The sequence below is a fragment of the Leucopleurus acutus genome (genome assembly GCF_964270905.1).
Source record: "Leucopleurus acutus genome assembly, chromosome: 4".
Classification (NCBI taxonomy): Eukaryota; Metazoa; Chordata; class Mammalia; order Artiodactyla; family Delphinidae; genus Leucopleurus; species Leucopleurus acutus.
In genome coordinates this window covers 70,503,399-70,522,843 of record NC_139146.1, presented here as the reverse complement: position 1 = coordinate 70,522,843, position 19,445 = coordinate 70,503,399, and the positions used below count along the sequence as shown (strand labels likewise).

At 36.5% G+C, this 19,445-nt stretch overlaps 1 protein-coding gene across 6 annotated transcripts in view; it reads right to left on the bottom strand.

Moving 5' to 3' along the window:
* The window catches only part of ATP10D (ATPase phospholipid transporting 10D (putative)), a 118,170-nt gene that overhangs the window by 44,617 nt on the left and 54,108 nt on the right, over nucleotides 1–19,445 (bottom strand). For all 6 annotated transcript variants that reach the window (XM_082837772.1, XM_082837771.1, XM_082837774.1 and 3 more), the window contains 6 exons: nucleotides 18,588–18,792; nucleotides 17,049–17,134; nucleotides 10,208–10,314; nucleotides 9,786–9,917; nucleotides 9,251–9,378; nucleotides 8,878–9,130 (listed from right to left, as the gene is read on the bottom strand). In XM_082837772.1, coding sequence (XP_082693898.1) covers nucleotides 8,878–9,130; nucleotides 9,251–9,378; nucleotides 9,786–9,917; nucleotides 10,208–10,314; nucleotides 17,049–17,134; nucleotides 18,588–18,792 — 911 coding nt within the window. The remainder of the gene's footprint in view (nucleotides 1–8,877; nucleotides 9,131–9,250; nucleotides 9,379–9,785; nucleotides 9,918–10,207; nucleotides 10,315–17,048; nucleotides 17,135–18,587; nucleotides 18,793–19,445) is intronic.

The following is a 19,445-nucleotide window of genomic DNA, read 5'->3' as shown; positions in this document are numbered from 1 at the left end:
CCCCGTATGACATTTCAGCTTCAAAAACAGATACACTTATTGCGTCCCAGACATTCTGAAGTTCTCCATTCTTACCTGTGCCTTTGCTCAGGATGTCCGTTCTCTTCCCTTCTACTTACATCAATCTTGCACATCTTTAAAGGCTTGGTTCAAATGCCAGTTCCTCACTGAAGACCTCTGTAACTACACTGGCTCTCATCCATACCACTCATTGGTACCACAGAGTGGTACCATATTGGTACCACACTGGTACCATAATTTCCATGTACTACTGAATGCTACCATGTGTCAGGCATTTGTCTCATTTAATCACTATAACAACCCTCGGAGGTAGATATTATTAATACCTTCATTTCAGAAATAAAGAAATCAAAACGAAGTAATTTTCCCCATCTCACAAAAGTGAAACAGATCAGTCTTATAACCAGTTATATTAAAGTCTACAGCCAGCACTATGAGTCTTCATGCTATATTGTTTCTAAATGTAGCCCCCAAAGTTAATATGTATTATTCCTTATTATTTCACATGGTGAATATCCCCTGCTCGATTTCAATGAGTACATGTTTTGTAGTTTAAATAATGAGTAATGAGTAAATGAATGAGTAATGAATAATGAGTAAATGTATGAATAGACATATGAATAATATCCTTAGCATCAAGGGGAAGTTGCAGGGTAGGGAGTTAACATTTATTGCATATCTCCTTTTTATCAAGAACCTTGCTAGGTCTTTTATTTTTTTTTTTTAACTTTTTATTATTATTATTTTTTCCCTTCCTTTTTCACACTTCCTCTAGCTTACTTTGATAATCCTTGGCCACCTGGCCAGGACCACTGTCTTTGATTGTGTGGGCTGTGCTAGGTTCTTTATATAAACAACTATATATATAACTGTATCCATATATATTTTGTTTTTATCTTTAAAATAATGCTATTGTACATACTAGAAGCTATCACTGTTCCACTTGGCAGCTGAGAAAAGTAAAACAGTAAACAGTTTGGGTGGGTAGAGTTAGAATTTGAATTTGCGTTTTCGTGACTCCAGTCAGTACAAGTATCCATTGTGTTATATGTCCTTAGCAGTTACTTGTACACAAGAGGTTAGCTCAGTGATTCTCAGCAAGGGGTGAATTCGTCCCCCAGCGAACATTTGGCAATGCTTGTACACAATTCAGTTGTTACATCTGGGGGAGAAGTGCTACTGGCATGCAGTGGGCAAAGGCCAAGGATGCTTCTAAACATCTTAAACAGCTCCCCATAAGGAAGAGTCATCCAGCCCACAATGTCAGTAGGGCTATGCTGATCAATCCTTGAGTAGCTAAAGAAATTTACTGATGATGTGATAGCATTTTAAGAATAAATAATTAGAATGCTACACAACGTATATAAACATGAAGGCTATACGTTAGGAATTGCCCATAGCCATCATTAGGGAACCAGTCATCGTGCAGCTGTGTAATTAGTATAAGGCCAGATGGCTGAGCTGTTACTGTAGGACAAACTTGCTCAATAAGTAGAACTGCAAGAGAGAAATTTAAAAAGACCTGGAGTGACTCAATCTTTAATAATTTTGTGGAAAGCTATGAGAAATAAATCGGTAAAGTTACAATGTGATTCAGAAAACACAGCTACTAAGACCCATACTTTTAGATTCTGAAAATTTTTTTTAAAATTGGGTATGAGGTTTATTATTATACTGATAAACAAAATCTATGCAAATGATCAAGACTTTTATTATGTCTCGTAAAGTAGATTCTAGTTAGTTCCATGAATGCCTCAAAGTGGCAAAAGAACTCTTGCTTTCCAGCTCGTAAGAGAAAATATACAGAGTCTGTAATCTTTCCTTTGTCTCCAGGTAGGTACTACATTAGGTACTACGTTGACTACTTTATTTCTCTCTTATTTAATCTTTCTCTTCTCTTCCAATTCCCCTCTTCAAATATCCTGTAACCTGCTCACAGCCTATAATTTACATTTATTTGATATCTGGAAGAAGTGAGCATGAGACTATGGAACAAAACATTTACCACACGTTTCAATGTGCTCTCCAAAGGGCCAAACACAAGGGTGAACAGCACAGGACACTCAGATCAACTTCTTTCAACTATATCATCCGCATATCCTCAATCAAACGTTTTGCTATGAACTAATCCCCCAAACATTTCCAGCATCCCAACTTTCACCTGCTTGTAAACAGCACACTCAGCTGAGTTTCTTTCAACTGTATCATCCACATATCCTTGACACAAAACCTTTCATCCTAAACTAATTCCTCACATTTCCAGCATTCCAGGAATTTGTCCAGTATCTCCAAGCCCCAAACCTTGATCAGTGCAAATCCACCTCCAAAACTGACTGCCTGAAAATCAAAACAATATGGAAAGAGAACACTGACCTTAATCGTACAGCACTTAAAAAGATATTATGTTTCCGTGCCTGTCTCCCACATTGGACCATGAGTTCCTCAACACACAAGCCTATTTCTTATTTTGACAACAATAATTATGACAATACTAGCAGCTAATACTTACAAAGAATTTATTCTGTGCCATACTCTAAGTGCTTTCATGATTTATCTTCTCTTATCTCTTAACTACCCCATGAAGTAGATCTATTACTGATCCTTTTTATTGTGGCCCAGAGAAATTATATAAATTGCCCAGGGTCACACAGCTTGCAGGCAGTGGAGATGGGAATCAGACTCAGAAGGCTTGATCCCCAAATCCTTGTTCTTGGAAACTACTAAATGATGCCACCATGTACATCAGATTCACAAACTGCATCATAAAAGCACTGTGCAGACACACCCAAATTGAGGGACATTCTACAAAATCCCTAAATAATGCCCCTCAGAGCTCTTAAGGTCATCCAAAAAAAGGAATGGCTAAGAAACTGTCAAATCTAGAGGCACCGAAATGATGACTAAGTGTTACGTGATTTCCTGGATGGGATCCTGGGACAGAAAAAGACCTTTGGTAAAAACTAAGGAAATCCCAATAAAATATGGATTTCGGTTAATAATGATGTATCAATATGGGTTCATTACTTATGACAAACGTATCTTAAGACTAATGTAAGATGTTAAGACAAGGGAAACTGGGCAAGGGAGCATACCGGAACTTTCAATAATATCTTTATAACTTTCTGTAAACCTAAAACCATTCTAAACTAAACAGCTTATTATTAAAAAAACTTTCAGTAATCTTTTAAAGGAGTTTAAAAAATGTTTAACACACATATAAATCACGTGGGGATATTGTTAAATGAAGATTTTAATCGAAGCTTTAAATAGGGGATTGAGACTCTGCATTTCTAATACACACCTGGGTGTTGATGATGCTTAGTCCATGGACCAAATTTATAAGTTACAAGGTTTTAAAACAAACAATGGTGTCATCAGATGTGTTTAGTTCAACTGCATAAGGGTAAGGGGTTATTTCCCAGCAGCAAAGTTTTAAATGGAAATATCTCCTAGTCAATTCTTTTGCCAAAAAATCCTGAAAGCTTAACTAAGTTTCATTTCAGTGAAAATAGTGTCTCAGGGTTAAATTCTGGGGAAAACTAGCCCCTATCATTACTAACTCCAGCATTTAGAGAAAGAGAGACAGAGAGAGAGACAGAGAGAGAGACAGAGAGAGAGACAGAGAGAGAGCACGTGCTTGTGTGTTTGTGTACATATACTTGTTTTAAAACCATTACTGACAAGAGACCAGGAGCTCTGGATGTATCTGTGGTAGAGAAGTGTTCAGAGGCAAAGTCAGCACCTCATAGAGGTGGTGTATGTAACACTCCATGGCTCACAAACAGTTATCTCATCAATTACAGTTCAGCCCAGATGGCATTTAATTCTCAGTCACTCAGTATCTTCCCTGCACGAGGGGCCACAGAGAGAAGTACTCACTGGGCAGGAGCGTGTATATTCAGGGACAGGGGTGGGAGAGGGCTGGTATTAGCACTCTTAGATGCTACAAATACAAAATTTAAAACCCAACAAATATAAAAAATAATGCAGTGCTTCCCGCCATGTATTTTGTGAAACATTACTTCTGTAAAATACTTCTCAAAAACAGGGATCTATAATCAGATAATCTTGGAAAATAATAATCTCACAAATGGACAGAGGGGTTTACCTACAGTGATGTTCACTGCAGCATTGTTTGCCACAGCAGATGACTGTTGACAACCTAAACTAATGGTTGGTTAGTTACATAAATTTTGGCAGTCATTACAGTGCAACATGGCATAACCACTAGAAAAATAAGGAGAGAATGGAAAGGTGATCATGATGAAGTCTTAAGAAAAATGGTTATACAAGTCAAAGCACACTGTAATGCTATTTTGTTTAAAAAACACATATATTAATGTTTACAGGAAAAAGACTCAAAAGAAATGTGCTAAAATGTTAATAGAGGTCCAATCAGTTTGGTGGGAGTTTTTTTTTTTTTTTTAATTGGGGTATAGTTGCTTCACAATGTTGTGTTAGTTTCTACTGTACAGCAAAGTGGAGTTCTCTCTGCTATACAGCAGGTTCTTATTAGTTATCTATTTTATACATATTAGTGTATACATGTCAATCCCAATCTTCCAATTCATCACACCGCCACCCCTACCCCCCGCTTTCCCTCCTTGGTGTCCACACATTTGTTCTCTTCATCTGTGTCTCTATTTCTGCCTTGCAAACTGGTTCATCTGTACCATCTTTCTAGATTCCACATATATGTGTTAATATACGATATTTGTTTTTCTCTTTCTGACTTACTTCGCTCTGTATGACAGTCTCTAGGTCCATCTACGTCTCTACAAATGACCCAATTTCGTTCCTTTTTATGGCTGAGTAACATTCTGTTGCATATATCTACCACATCTTCTTTATCCATTCGTCTGTCGACGGACATTTAGGTTGCTTCCATGTCCTGGCTATTGTAAATAGTGCTGCAATGAACATTGGGGTACATGACCCCAATGTTGGGGTATTGCTACTCCAGCTTTCTTTTGATTTCCATTTGAATGGAATATCTTTTTCCATCCCCTCACTTTCAGTCTGTATGTGTCCCTAGGTCTGAAGTGGGTCTCTTGTAAACAGCATATATACGGGTCTTGTTTTTGTATCCATTCAGCCAGCCTGTGTCTTTTGGTTGGATCATTTAATCCATCCACATTTAAGGTAATTATTGATATGTATGTTCCTATTATCATTTTCTTAATTGTTTTGCATTTGCTTTTGTACGTCCTTTCCTTCTCTTGTGTTTCCCACTTAGAGAAGTTCTTTTAGCATTTGTTTTTTAGAGCTGTTTTTTTGGTGTTGAATTCTCTTAGCTTTGCTTGTTTGTAAAGCTTTTGATTTCTCTGTCAAATCTGAGTGAGATCCTTGCTGGATCTACCCAGCAAGGGTAGTATTGTTGTAGGTTCTTCCCTTTCATCACTTTAAATATATCGTTCCACTTCCTCCTGGCTTGCAGGGTTTCTGCTGAGAAATCAGTCGTTAACCTTATGGGAGTTCCCTTGTATGTTGTCATTTTTCCCTTGCTGCTTTTTAATAATTTTTGTCAATTTGATTACTATGTGTCTTGGCATGTTTCTCCTTTGGTTTATCCTGCCTGGGACTCTCTGCGCTTCCTGGACTTGGGTGGCTATTTCCTTTCCCATGTTAGGGAAGTTTTTGACTATATTCTCTTCAAATATTTTCTCTGGTCCTTTCTCTCTCTCTTCTCCTTCTGGGACCCCTATAATGTGAATGCTGGTGCATTTAATGTTGTCCCAGAGGTCTCTTAGGCTGTCTTCATTTCTTTTCATTCCTTTTTCTTCTGTTCCATGGCAGAGATTTCCACCATTCTGTCCTCCAGGTCACTTATCCGTTCTTCTGCCTCAGTTATTCTGCTACTGATTCCTTCTAGTGTATTTTTCATTTCAGTCATTGTGTTGTTCATCTCTTGTTTGTTCTTTAATTCTTCTAGTTCTTTGTTGAACATTTCTTGCATCTTCTCGATCTTTGCCTCCATTCTTTTTCCAAGGTCCTGGATCATCTTCACTATCATTATTCTGAATTCTTTTTCTGGAAGGTTGCCTATCTCCACTTCACTTAGTTGTTTTCCTGGGGTTTTATCTTGTTCCTTCATCTGGGACGTAGTCCTCTGCCTTTTCATTTTGTCCATCTTTCTGTGAATGTGGTTTTCTTTCCGCAGGCTACAGGACTGTAGTTCTTCTTGCTTCTGCTCTGGTGGGAGTTACTGATGGCTTTAAAATTTTCCTTTTTTGGCTTATCTGAAATTTTCTAAAATATTGCTTTTGTAATAAAAATGCAATAAAAAATATGGAACAATGCAGAATATCATATCCAGTATGATTAGCTATTTTTCACATTGTATAGTGATTATATGATACTCAATGTTTTATCTTTCATACACACAAGTAACAACAAAAGCTGGCTTAAAATGTATTTACCTAAGAGGAAATATAGTATATTTTTAAAATTTTGGGCAGGTGGATGTCTAAGTTGAACACTACTGGCAGAAATCATAATATCCGTAGTCTTAATAATAGACATAATAATTGATAAGACTGATTTCATAAAAATATAAAACTTCTCACAAGAAGTGACACCCTAAGCAAAGTTAAGAGGCTGTGGTAGACAGAATTCTAAGATGGTCCCCAAGATTCCTGCCCCACCCCTGTGTACACACCCTGTAGGACAGCATCTCACTTCTATGATTAAATTATGTTACCTGACAAAGGTCAGAGGATTTGGCAGATATAATCAAGTGTCTAGCCAGTTGAATCTGAGTTAATATAAAAGAAGCCTATCCTAGGTAGCTTGACCTCATCAGGTAAAAAGAGGTGCCACAACTTACCTGAAGTCAGAGACTCAAAGCTAGAGGTTCGGCTGGTAGCCTTGAAGAAGTGAACTGCCATGCTGTGGAGAGGCCACATGGCAAAGGGATGGTAGGCCACCTCTATGAGCTAAGAATGGCTCTAAGCTGACAGCCAGCAAGGAAGCAGGGGCCTTAGTCCTACAACCTCAAGACACTGACAACTCTAAAACCAGGAAACCAAAACGAGGACCCTGGGTCGCAGATAAGATCATAGCTCCAGCCAAAACCTGTATTTCAGCCAGGTGAGAGACTCAGAGAGGACGTAGCTACGTGCACCCAGACTCCTGACCCACAGAAGCTGTGAGACAGTATGTTTGTGTTATTTGAAGCCATCAAATTTGTAGTAATTTGTTATCAAATTTGTAGTAATTTGTTATGTGGCAATAGAAAACTAATACAGTGATAAATGATGAACCAAGAAAGTATTCATATTTGCCACCTACAGAAGAAAAGGATAATATCAAGGTTGATACTCAAATTATTTAACTGGTTCAATACAAGTGCACAAACGAAAATAGACATGGGCCACAGACAACCTAGACTGGGGCATACAAGCTGAACATCACCCCTGCCTTAATAGATAAAACCCTCCTACAGATTACTAAGAATAAGAAAAACTCATTTGTTAAATAGGAAGACATGATCACTCTACCAAGGATATTCAAATGGCCAGAAACATATAAAAAGTTAAACAGTTAAACATCTCATTACTAATCAAAGAAAAATTAAGACAATGAAGTGCTAACTATGACTACAAAACTCACAAATTCAAAAGAATAAGTTCATCCCATTATGGCTGGGTGTGAAAAATAGGTGTTATTTATCTGGGTTGTGAGAACATAAATTAGCACAGTATTTTATAGATAAATTTTATAGGATCTATAAAAATTTTATACGTGCAAACCTCTGGATCCAGTTGCTAGACATGTATCTTACAAAAATAATTGCACAAATATGTATGTAGAGAAATGCATATTGCATGATGAATTTTATTTTGTATCTCATAATTTTTAATCTTGTCTGTCTCTTGCCTTAAACGCTAAGCTACATGAGATCAGGGACTCATGCCACATATTAGGAGCTCACAAAATATCTGTTGAATGAATAAGGAATGTTAATTGCAAGTACTGTTATAAAAGCAAACTAAGTTTGACCACATATAATGCAATACCATGTACTTAACGTTAAGTCATGAACTGACTTGGAAAAAGGTCCATGAGATAATGAGGAATAAAAAAAGCAAACTGCAAAGCATTATTACAACATATTATAACTTATAAAAGGGGAAATGTGCAAATATATTTTCACATATATAGGAATATGCATAAAGAAATGGATGGTTATATATTCACCAAATGATTAATGGTGGTTAACTTCTAGGTTAATTTGTTTTGGACATTTCTCATAATTACTTTCATAGGAGTACACTTACTCTTATAAATAACAAAATTAATGAAGATCAATTCTTTAAAGGAAACTTACAATTTATATATTTACTTCCTTAGCCTCAGAAGTTCAGTTCATCTTATTTCTTCTTAAACTAGGTATTCTCAGCCAACGACCAATGAATACCTATGGGCTGAATGATGGGGTCTGGGGAAACTGTTGTCCCTTTGGAATTATTTTCAAAATATTTTTCAGGGAGATGGTCCATAGTTTCATTAGATTCTCAAAAATATCTATAATGCAATATCATTGTCACCAAATCCAACCCCCAACCTTCTACGACTACTGGTAATTTACTTTCCTTTTAGAGAAACCATGGCAAAAAAAAAAAAAGGAAAGAAAAGAAACCATGGAAGTAGAATCTTTGACTTTGACCCACTAACTCCTGACCTACTAACTTCTGACCTAACTTTTAAAGGGACAACAATGAAACAATGCGCATTTAGAGGAGTTAAGTACTCAATGATTAAGTATAGCACTTCTGTGCCAGAATTACCAAGTCATTAAGTGGGTGCAAAAACGACCAATCTTAAGGCTGGTTTTCATAGTAACCCAACACTCACCATTTTCTTCATGGCAGTAATCAAAGCCTGCCACACTACATCTTCGAAAAACCATCTTATTCTCAGTCAGGGTTCCTGTTTTATCAGAAAAGAGGTACTGAATCTGTCCAAGATCCTCTGTGATGTTCAGGGCTCGGCACTGAACAGTAGAATCCATTTTCTCATTGTAGAAATCCACATCGCTTTGAATAAAATATATTTGTCCAAGCTTCACAATTTCAATGGAAACATAGAGAGAAATGGGAATCAAAACCTAAGAAGAGCAAAACAATTTTAAAAATGTTAAAGGTGGAAAAGAAGGGATGAAAAACCATATAGTGCTGGATAAGTAGCAAAGATCTTAATATTCTATGATGAGTACAATAGAAATTACCTGTAACAAAATGATCATGGTCCAAAACATATAGAATCCTCCCAACACTGGTGATATGACATGTCCATCAGGCTCAGGGATGTTAAAAAAGGGTATGTTTTCATATCTGCTCAACCAGATTCCATGACCTTTCAAAAAATGTACAGACATCAAAAGGATGCTATGTATATATTATGCAAATATAGAACTTTATTCCTAAAGAAAGAGAGATAAGAGTATTGGTTTTGGTTGAACACCAACCGTTTAAGAAACAAATTCAAATTCAAACGGTACACATTTTCCTGTCTCTGTCTCTCTCACTCCTTACATCTCTTCCCAGGTCACTTTAGTACTGTGGCCATGTGTAACTGGATATAATCAATATTAATGCTTTTCAGGTTAGAGAATGAGAGAGATAAAGATGTGAAGAAAGCAGTTATTGGCAAATAAAACCTCCCTTACAAAAGTCAAACTTTTTCATAAATTTCATTTTGAAAATACTTTTAAATAAATATCTTGCTGAAAAGATGTCAGCAAATAATCAAATTCTACCTACCCAATGCACCTGTTAAACACATTATAACCAACAGTAGGACACAGCAGAGGACATCTGTATTTGCTCTTCTTTCTAAGTTGCTGCGTTTATACCTTGGTCCGCTGTTGTTCAGCATTGCTTTGGTTTCATGGCCTACATGGGTAACACAGTATGTGAGAAAATGTGCAAACTAAAGCCAGGTAACAAATATCATATTTTTATATCTCACTGGCAGACAATTTAATGAAAAGTAGTTATGCAATATACTTTGTTAATTTAGCTTCTTTTTGTGATCTCTTTAGAAAAACAGAGACCAATGATTAAGGTTATCAAGGCAAAATTTCCTTTCTTCTTCTAGAGATTACATTTTGAGTAAATGGAAAATGTTAACTTGCAGAAAAGCACAGAGGAGATGATGGTGAAAAGTCAGAAGTATAACCAACCTGCATAAACCACAATGCCCATGACAGCCTCTGTGTTTCTAATGGTGCACCCTCTAAGTAATAAATTCTCTTTACTGAGACCCACACGTTCTTTGTTGGAGTGTTCTCTATAAGAAAGACAGCATATAAGTTTATTTTTAAACAGCAAAAATGGGCATGTAAAAATAAAAATGATCTTTGAATATTCTTGGTTACAGTATGAAGTTAGGCAGTTCACAGGAAAAGATGCAAATCTCTGATGCATTTGCTTTGGTTATTTCAGTTACCCACTTTGGCTGGGGAAAAAAGACACAACAGGTTTCTAACACTGCTTTCTACCATTCATTGTCAACTTCTAGTATTGATGCTACAAAAATTAGGAAATATTCCAAATAAGGAAACTATTTCCTCTAGTAAAAACTGTATTTGGGGGTAACTTAATAGCTGATGAGGGAAAAGTTCTTGATGGAATTAGAAAATTACCATTTTTGACCCTGGTGAAATCAAGGATTACTCTTAGGCAATGATAGCCAGTGGCTAAAATCATTAGGTGGAAGGCTGGTGGGGAACTTTATAATGAAAGGATAAGGCTGACAACACCAATCTTAACATAACTACCAACGGGACAAGGGGACATCACACGCCTCCAGCCTCCAGAAGTTCGAGGACAGAAATTGCTCATCTCCCTCGGAACCTAATCAAGGCTCTAAGAGGGCAAATCAAACAGGGGTCTGTGGCATCAGGGGAACTGTGAAACCTTTGAAACTGTATGCAATATTCCCCTGTGTGTGCCTATATACATTTGTCATTTTCTAGGGAGAGAATTTCTTTCATCAGATTCTGAAAGTGCCTCTGGACAGTCTTCAGGAAATAAGGCCAGAGAAACATGTTAACCACCAATGCAAGGATGCAGTCGGCCAAAGCTACCAAATCTGCAGTGGTAAGCTCTATGGGCAAAATGACCTGGTCTATTCAACAGATGAGTAGAATGAGGAGGGGGGAGCAAAAGGAGTGGTAGAGGGACTCCACCCTCAGGAAGGACGCAATCAGCTCAATCTAGAATGTGGTAAATTCTACAAGCTAAATGACCCCATTTCTTCGGAGGGGAAATTTAGAGACATAGCAACCAAATGCAATGTGTAGACCTTTGTTTTGATCCTGGTTAGAATATACTGACTCTAAAAATTTTTTTGAGATAATTGGAGAAATTTGAACAAAGATTGGGTATTAGATGCTGTCAAGAAATTGTTCTGAATTTAGTTAAATGTGATAATGATGTTATGGGTATTTTTTTTTTTTAAGTTTTTTTCTGCTGTATATTCATAGTGAAGTATTGACATTGAAATGATGTAATGTAGGTGCAGGGAAGGAAATGGAAGGATATTTGAAACAAAGTTGGCAAAATTATGAAATAGTTAAAACTGGGTGAGGGCTCATGGGTGTTCATTACACTTTTCTTCCTAATTTTGCATGTTTGAAATCTTCTGTAAAACAGTTTTAAAATTATCAAAGTGGAGGGCTTCCCTGGTGGCGCAGTGGTTGAGAGTCCGCCTGCCGATGCAGGGGACACGGGTTCGTGCCCCGGTCCGGGAGGATCCCACATGCCGCGGAGCGGCTGGGCCTGTGAGCCATGGCCGCTGAGCCAGCGCGTCTGGAGCCTGTGCTCCACAACGGGAGAGGCCACAACAGTGAGAGGCCCGCATACCGCAAAAAAAAAAAAAAAAAAAAAAAATTATCAAAGTAATTACTTGATGAAATTACTATAGTGGCAAAAATACAGAGCAAACTCATTGGAAACTTTTTAAAAATACAACGTATTTCACCTATCTTGTGAAAATGCATTCTTAATTTCAGCATTAAAGTTAGTTTGTTTTTTAAGCAATACACTTCAGTCTATAAGTCGTTTCTTCTTTATTAAGTATAGGAAGATTGTCATTGTATCTGCTACCCATGCTATCTGGATTACAAGGAAAAGAAAAGCTCTTCAAAAAAGGGTTTCCTACCACAAAGGAGGAAAACAGATTTGTCATTTCACTCCTCTAATTTGTAAAACACTCTAAGAGGTGTGTGCTTACATTCCTTCATTTATATGGGTTTATGCACAAAGAGCAAACCATAGGGTCATGGTCAGAACTAGCAGTGTCCTTGGGTTTAACCTAATTCTGTTTCCTGGATTTACAGATGAGGAAATTAAATCCCAACATTCCCATTTCTATGTAGCATTCCCAGGCACGCATCCCAGTCTTGATTTGGTTCCTCATGAATATAGCATTTGTTATCCCTAGAACCTTTACAGAACAGATAGAATATACAAAAGAACCAGTTCCAAAGTTCCTTAGTGTATTAAGATACACTTAATACAAATAAGTGATCCTTATAATATACAAAAGAACCAGTTCCAAAGTTCCTTAGTGTATTAAGATACACTTAATACAAATAAGGGATCCTTATTTTTCACCATTACATCACTCTAGGTTACCATCATTACATCAAAGCCCAACTTCTATCTTGATTGCACCTGCTCCAAACTCTAAACATGTCCTGCACTTGATGGGTGTGTATTTGGCACTTATAGCGTGGGACTTTCAGATTCCGTGTGAGACACTGACTGTCCACATGGAGCTCTCATCCATTCAAGAGCCTATGTAATATCTACCATGCGCCCAGCACACCCACCCAGATGCTGAGGATAGAAAAACAAACTTACACAGTCTTGCCTCCTGTGGTCTAACAGGAAGTGACTGATATAGAAATATGTAATAAAAATATTATAGGTGTTATTATAGAAATCTGATATCCAGCATACAATGTGGGCACAAATAGGGAAGAAATCAGTGCTACCTGAGAGTAAGAAGACCAGAGAAGCCATCATTCATACAGAGAGTGAGCTTGAACATCTCAATTTTTGTTGATTTTAGGAAATAGGCTACACAGCAGGAAGAGGATAAGGAGCTAGTTTAGCAGATAAAAACAATTTCACAAAAAATTACTGTATCGTCCTGGGCTGACTCTACTAAATATACAGGCTCTGAGTCAGATTCTATGCAGAGTTCTATATTCCAAACCACACAGTGATAGACTAAAGTTCCTATTCTCTCTGTCTAGAAATGTGCCAGAAGCAAGACTGACCTTGTCAGGGGAGTCAGCGTTCCCAGTAAGAGGCTGTACAAACCTCAGCACCTGAGGTCCAGGTCAAAAAATGTCAGCCCTTAAATCTGACATTTACAAGAGGAAATTCTGTAAATAGTCGGCAGCTGGAGAAAATAATACTAGAAAATGACTCATCCTAAGAGATGGCTTATGAGCACGTTTCTGATGACAGGAACATCTGCTAACGTCCCTTTATCATCTCGCCTCTTTATGATCTATTATATTGCTCACCTACCCTCCAAACACACTTAAATCACTTATGACTCCACAAATGCACTGTGGTCTCAGGCCCCTACACCATTACCTGTGTTGCTGCTCCCTTAACCTGGAATGTCAGCCTTTCTTTGCATTTAGTTGCCTGCCTGGTATCTTCTCATTCTTGATGATTTAATTCTAGCATTACCTCTTTACCTGGACCAAGCCTATTCCCTTTTCCCATTGCATAGCTTCCTGTGCCTGCCCAAACACCCGTCTGTATCAGGTGCTACTTAAAGATGCTACCACGATGTTCTAAACTTCCTTCCATGATGACTCTAACATTTTAAACAACTTGACTGAGGAATAACTAATAAAAATCATAATACATATACTGTACATATTTAAAATGTAAAACTTGATGTTTTGACGTTTCCCCTGTGAAACCATCGCTACAATCAGGAAAATGAACATATCCATTATTCCCCAAAGTTTCCTTATGTCTTTCTGCAATCTTTCCTTCCTACCTTCCCCCTCCCAGGTACCCACTAATCTGCTTTCTATCACTATAAATTAGCTTTCTTTTTTGAGAGACTATATAAATCAAATCATATAGTATATATTCTTTTTTGTCTGGATTCTTTCACTCAACATTATTTTGAGATGCATCCATGTTGTTCCATGTACCACCAGTGAATTCTTTTTGCTGCAGAGTAGCATTCATTGTATGGATATACCATTTGTTTTACCTATTTACCTGTTGATGGACATTTGGGATGTTTCTAATTGGGGCTATTACCAATAAAGCTGTTTTGAATGTTTGTGTACAGGTTAGTATATAGATAAATGTTTTCTCTTGGGTATATGGATATATGTTGGATAAATGTTTTCTCTTGGGTAACTTCTTAGGAGTGGAAAAACCAGATCACACGGTAGGTGTGAATTTAACTTTTTAGGAAGTTTCCAAACTATTTGCTAAAGTGGCTGTAGCCATTTCCACTCCTACCAGCAGTACATGAGAGTTCCAGTTTCTCTACATCCTTGTGAAAAGTTGGTATAGTCAGTTCTTTTAATTTAGCAGTTGTAGCTCTGTGGTTTTAATTTGCATCTTTTCACACAGATATTTGTCGTCCATGTATCTTCTTTGGTGGAGTGTCTGTTCAATTTTTTTGATCATTTAAAAAACTGTATTGTTTACTTATTACTGAGTTTTGAGATGTCTTTCTCTATTCTGAATACAAGTCCTATACTATATGAGAAACATGCATTGCAAATATTTTCTTCCAGTCTGTGACTTCCGTTTTCATTTGCTTAGCAGTGTCATTTGAAGGTGTGCTTTCATTTGCTTAGTAGTGTCATTTGAAGAGAATAAGTTTCTAATTTTGATGAAGTTCTTTTATTTAATTATTTTTGTCCTTTTATGGATTGTGCTTTTGGTGTTATATCTAAGAAATCTTTGGCTAACACAAGATACCAAAGATTTCCCCTATGTTTTCTTTTAGGAATTTTATAATTTCACGTTTACATTTAAGTAAGTACAGGATCCAGTTTTAGTTAATCTTTTTAAGTGGCAAGAGATCTAAGTTGAAGTGTTTTTTTAAAGTATAGATGTATAATTGTTGCAGCATCATTTGTTGAAACAACTAACCTTTCTTCACTAAACTGCCTTTGCATCTTTGTCAAAATCCAGTTGCCCATTAATGCCTGGATCAATTTCTGGACTCTAACACCTCTTCCACTGACCTATTGGTCTATATGCCAAAAACAAAATCTGGTGGTATTAGCCCTCCAAATCTGTTCTTTTTCAAAGTTGTTTTAGTTAAATGGTTCTTTCTATCTCCACATAAATTTTTAGACTAAACTTGCCAATTTCTAAAAAAAATAAAAATAAAAAGTAAAACCTTGCTGGGATTTCAATTGGGATTACACTGAATCTACAGACCAATTTGCGAAAAAAATTGATGTCCTAACAATATTGAGTCTTTCAACGCATGAACAACGTATGTCTCTCCATTTAGTTACATCTTTAGTTTAACCCAACAGTGTTCAGTGATTTTCAGTATGCAGGTCTTTCATATCTTTTGTCAGATTTATTCTTAAGTATTTCAATTTTTCTGATGCTATTATAAATTGATTTTTAAAGTTTCCGTATCTGATTGTTCATTGCTAGTGTATAGAAATACAATTAATTTTTGTATATTGATCTTGTTTCCTACAACATTGCTAAACTCAGTTATTAATTCCAGTAGCTTTTTTTGTAGATTTCATCAGGTTTTCTACAAAGACCATCATACCATCTATGAATAAAAGACAGTTTTACTTCTTTATTACTTGATGCTTTTATTTCATTTTCTTTACATTAGCTAGGCTCTCCAGTACAATCTTGAATAAAAGTGGTGAGAGACAATATCCATGTCTTGTTCCTGATCTTAGGGGAAAAATGCTTACTTAGTCTTTCACTATTAAGTCTGATCCTAGTTGTATGGTTTTTATAGATGCCTTTCATCAGGTTGAGAAAGTTCCCTTGTATTTCCAGTTTGCAAAAGCGGAAGTTACATTTTGTCAAATGCTTTTTCTATATCCATGAGATGGTCATCTGGTTTTTCTTTTTCACTTGTTAATTATCGTTTGTTAATATGGTGAATTACATTGTTTGATCTTCTAATGTTAAGCCAATCTTGCATTTCTGGTATAAGACCTACTGAGTCATTATGTATTAACCTTTTTATATATTGTTGGGTTTGATTTGCTATAATTTGTGTAAATTTTTTTGCATTTATGTTCATAAGGGATATTAATCTTCCCTTAAATGTCTCTGTATTCTTTCGGTATCAGGGTAATGGTATCAAAAAATGATTTAGGAACTTTTTTCTTCTCTGCCATTTCCTCACAAGATCACCACTATGAAGTAGGTCTAACTAACTCCTCTTAAAAATAAGGAAGAATAAAAAAAGTAACTTGGCTCAAAAAATAAAGCACTTAAGTGGCACAAGCCAGCCTGAATCAGATAAGACCCTAAATTCTAGATGCCCTTGGAAAGGGATGTAGATGCCATAGGAAGCCTCCAGAATGAACATTGTTGTGGATTCCCATACTTTTTCTTAGATGAGTTTCAAAATCATTGGCTAACTTTACCAACTGAATTGTCCACCTACTCTAATTCTAATAGGATAGGAGGACGCCATCAGCCTATCATGTCACTTAAGCTGCCCTGTCTGTCCAAACACTTCCTTCCCAATAACTAACATGTCTTGGGCTTAACATGGAGCTCATGTTAAGTCATTCACATACCACTGAAAGAGAGTCTAGGATTATTTTAAGAACAAGGTTTTTTTGTTTTAAAAATATACATAGGTAAATATCAAATAATTAAAATAAGCCAAATTTATAGGTGGCTTAACTGACAGCCTTTAGCGATTTAACTTGGTATAAGTACACAAAAGTTTTTTTTGAGTTAAGCATAATTGCAACATACAGTCCCACTCACACCCACAAAGGTAAGTCATGTATCACTCACAGGAAGCCTCGGAATCTGCTGAGGTCATTGTTGGGACTTTCACATTCTATCCTACTGGAGAATTTCTCAGGATCAACTTCAGAGTCCTAAAAAATATTTATTTATTTATTTATTATTTATTTATTTTTTAAAATCACCAAACAAAAATTCAAGGTTGAATCTTGAGATTTAAGTGTTTATCCTTTCACCAACTGTTAAGATAAAACGAAGGCAGGCTTGTCATAAAATTTGTTACAAGTTGCCCAAATGAAGGACAGTATAGGCATAATTATAAATGAATAAATGAGACCAGAATGGTCCCAGAGTATCAATAAATATCTTCAGGTGATGGGAATGTCTGAATCATATACTGGAATCCATGCAGGACTTCCTGCAGGAGACAGCTTCTCCTCCTACAGGGCACACTCTTTTATCTGGAAGACACTGAAAAGCTGAAAATACTTTTGTTGTTGTTCTTTAACCATATATGTAGCTTCTGAGATTACGTGTGTATTTATACATATATACACACATATATGTATACATATGAGTACTCTGAGCACATATGCATTTGATCTCAGTAAACTTTATTTAAAAAATTAGGGGCTTCCCTGGTGGCGCAGTGGTTGGGAGTCTGCCTGCCAATGCAGGGGATACGGGTTCGAGCCCTGGTCTGGGAAGATCCCACATGCCGCGGAGCAACTAAGCCCGTGAGCCACAACTACTGAGCTTGCGTGTCTGGAGCCTGTGTTCCGCAATGGGAGAGGCCGCGACAGTGACAGGCCCACGCACCACGATGAAGAGTAGCCCCCGCTCTCCGCAACTGGAGAAAGCCCCCACACAGAAACGAAGACCCAACACAGCCAAAAATAAATTAATTAATTAAAAAGTTTAAAAAAAAAAAAATTAAAATATGCTAAATATCAGTATGTCACAAAATTCTCTAATAGATCAAATATCATCATTTCCATTTTAAGATAAAGAAACTGAGGCATAAAGTGGTTAAGTAACACAGTAATTAAACGGCAGAGCTGGGATTCATTCAAACTCGTGTTAATATAACTTCAAAGGTCTTGTTTACCTCACCACAGCATGGTGAAGGGTCAGAGCTCTGTGGCATGAAAAGTTACAGATTTCTTAAAAGGCCTTGGTATATAAGTAATTACAGATTTTAGGAACAATGACCGATTGATATCTCCAGCTTCAATCAGACATAACATATAAAAATCTAAGTTTAAGAAAAATAAGTTAGAAGTTGATTGTTTCTATTGCAAAAGAATTTTCCAAATTGCAAAATTTGTTGGATTTCTTAAATTCAATTCCCAGAAATATATGACTGTCAGACTGAAACGTCTGAACTCCGAAGTCATTAAATCCTATTATCTATAAAATATAGCACACCTCTACTGATATCTGGAACTGGATTAAGCTCTCTAGAATTCCATTTTGTAAAGGTAAAAATGAGTTTAAAAAGTCTCTTTATCTGTACATGTGAAAATGAGCTCAGACATCTTCTGAAAAGAAAACGTTTATGTCACCAATGGAGAACACATCATTTACCTGCTCTGTGTATCCCCGAACCACCTGCCTCTGTTTTAAATTGCTCTCTCCATCAAGACCGGAAGTCTCAATGTGACAGATTCCATCTGGATCAGTGGAAAAGAGTAAAACCATATCTGCAGGAATAACCTCGTTACAGGAAAGGCGAATAAAGTCCCCAACAGTAACATCTTTCCAGCATCTGTCGACATATTTTTTCTCTTTCCTAAAATAGAAAAAAAAAAAAAAAGTTTAAAAAGAATCTCAAGCCAAAAACACACAAAATAGTTTTTTTTTTTAAATTTTAGTATATAATTTAAAGTGTTAGGGTGAATTTTAATCTGTTAAATGCTAAAAGGGGAAGCCAGAGAATTGGTAAAACTTAAATTCCGCAACTTGCTTCACCTGAAAATTTAGTTACTAAGCTGCCAAAACAACAATTCTCTTTTCCTGTGAGATTTTGAACCACTACGCTATTTGGGTAGTTCTTGAATAAAATTAAAATTAACATTGGATGGGTTTATTCATATAGGAAGCAATTCCTGCATCCTATCCTGTGGTCAGGAATCAAGGATCTAAAAGTACCCAAGACACATTATCTGCTCTCAAGAGAGCTTCCTATCTGGCAGATAGGATGGAGAAATTAAAGAAAACCCAAAAGAAATGAAATAAATACCCAGACACAACACTTTAAAAATCATTATACCACCAGATTAACACCCCTAATTATCATTTAATTGAAATATTGGTTAAAGCAGTCCTGTGTTGGCTGCAGTTGATCCCTAGAAAGGAGAATGCCAAATTTTAACTCTTTTCAAAAGTGTAGTTTTCCCAATCTATATATTCAATTCTTTTTAAAGGAAAGGCACATGAACTGAG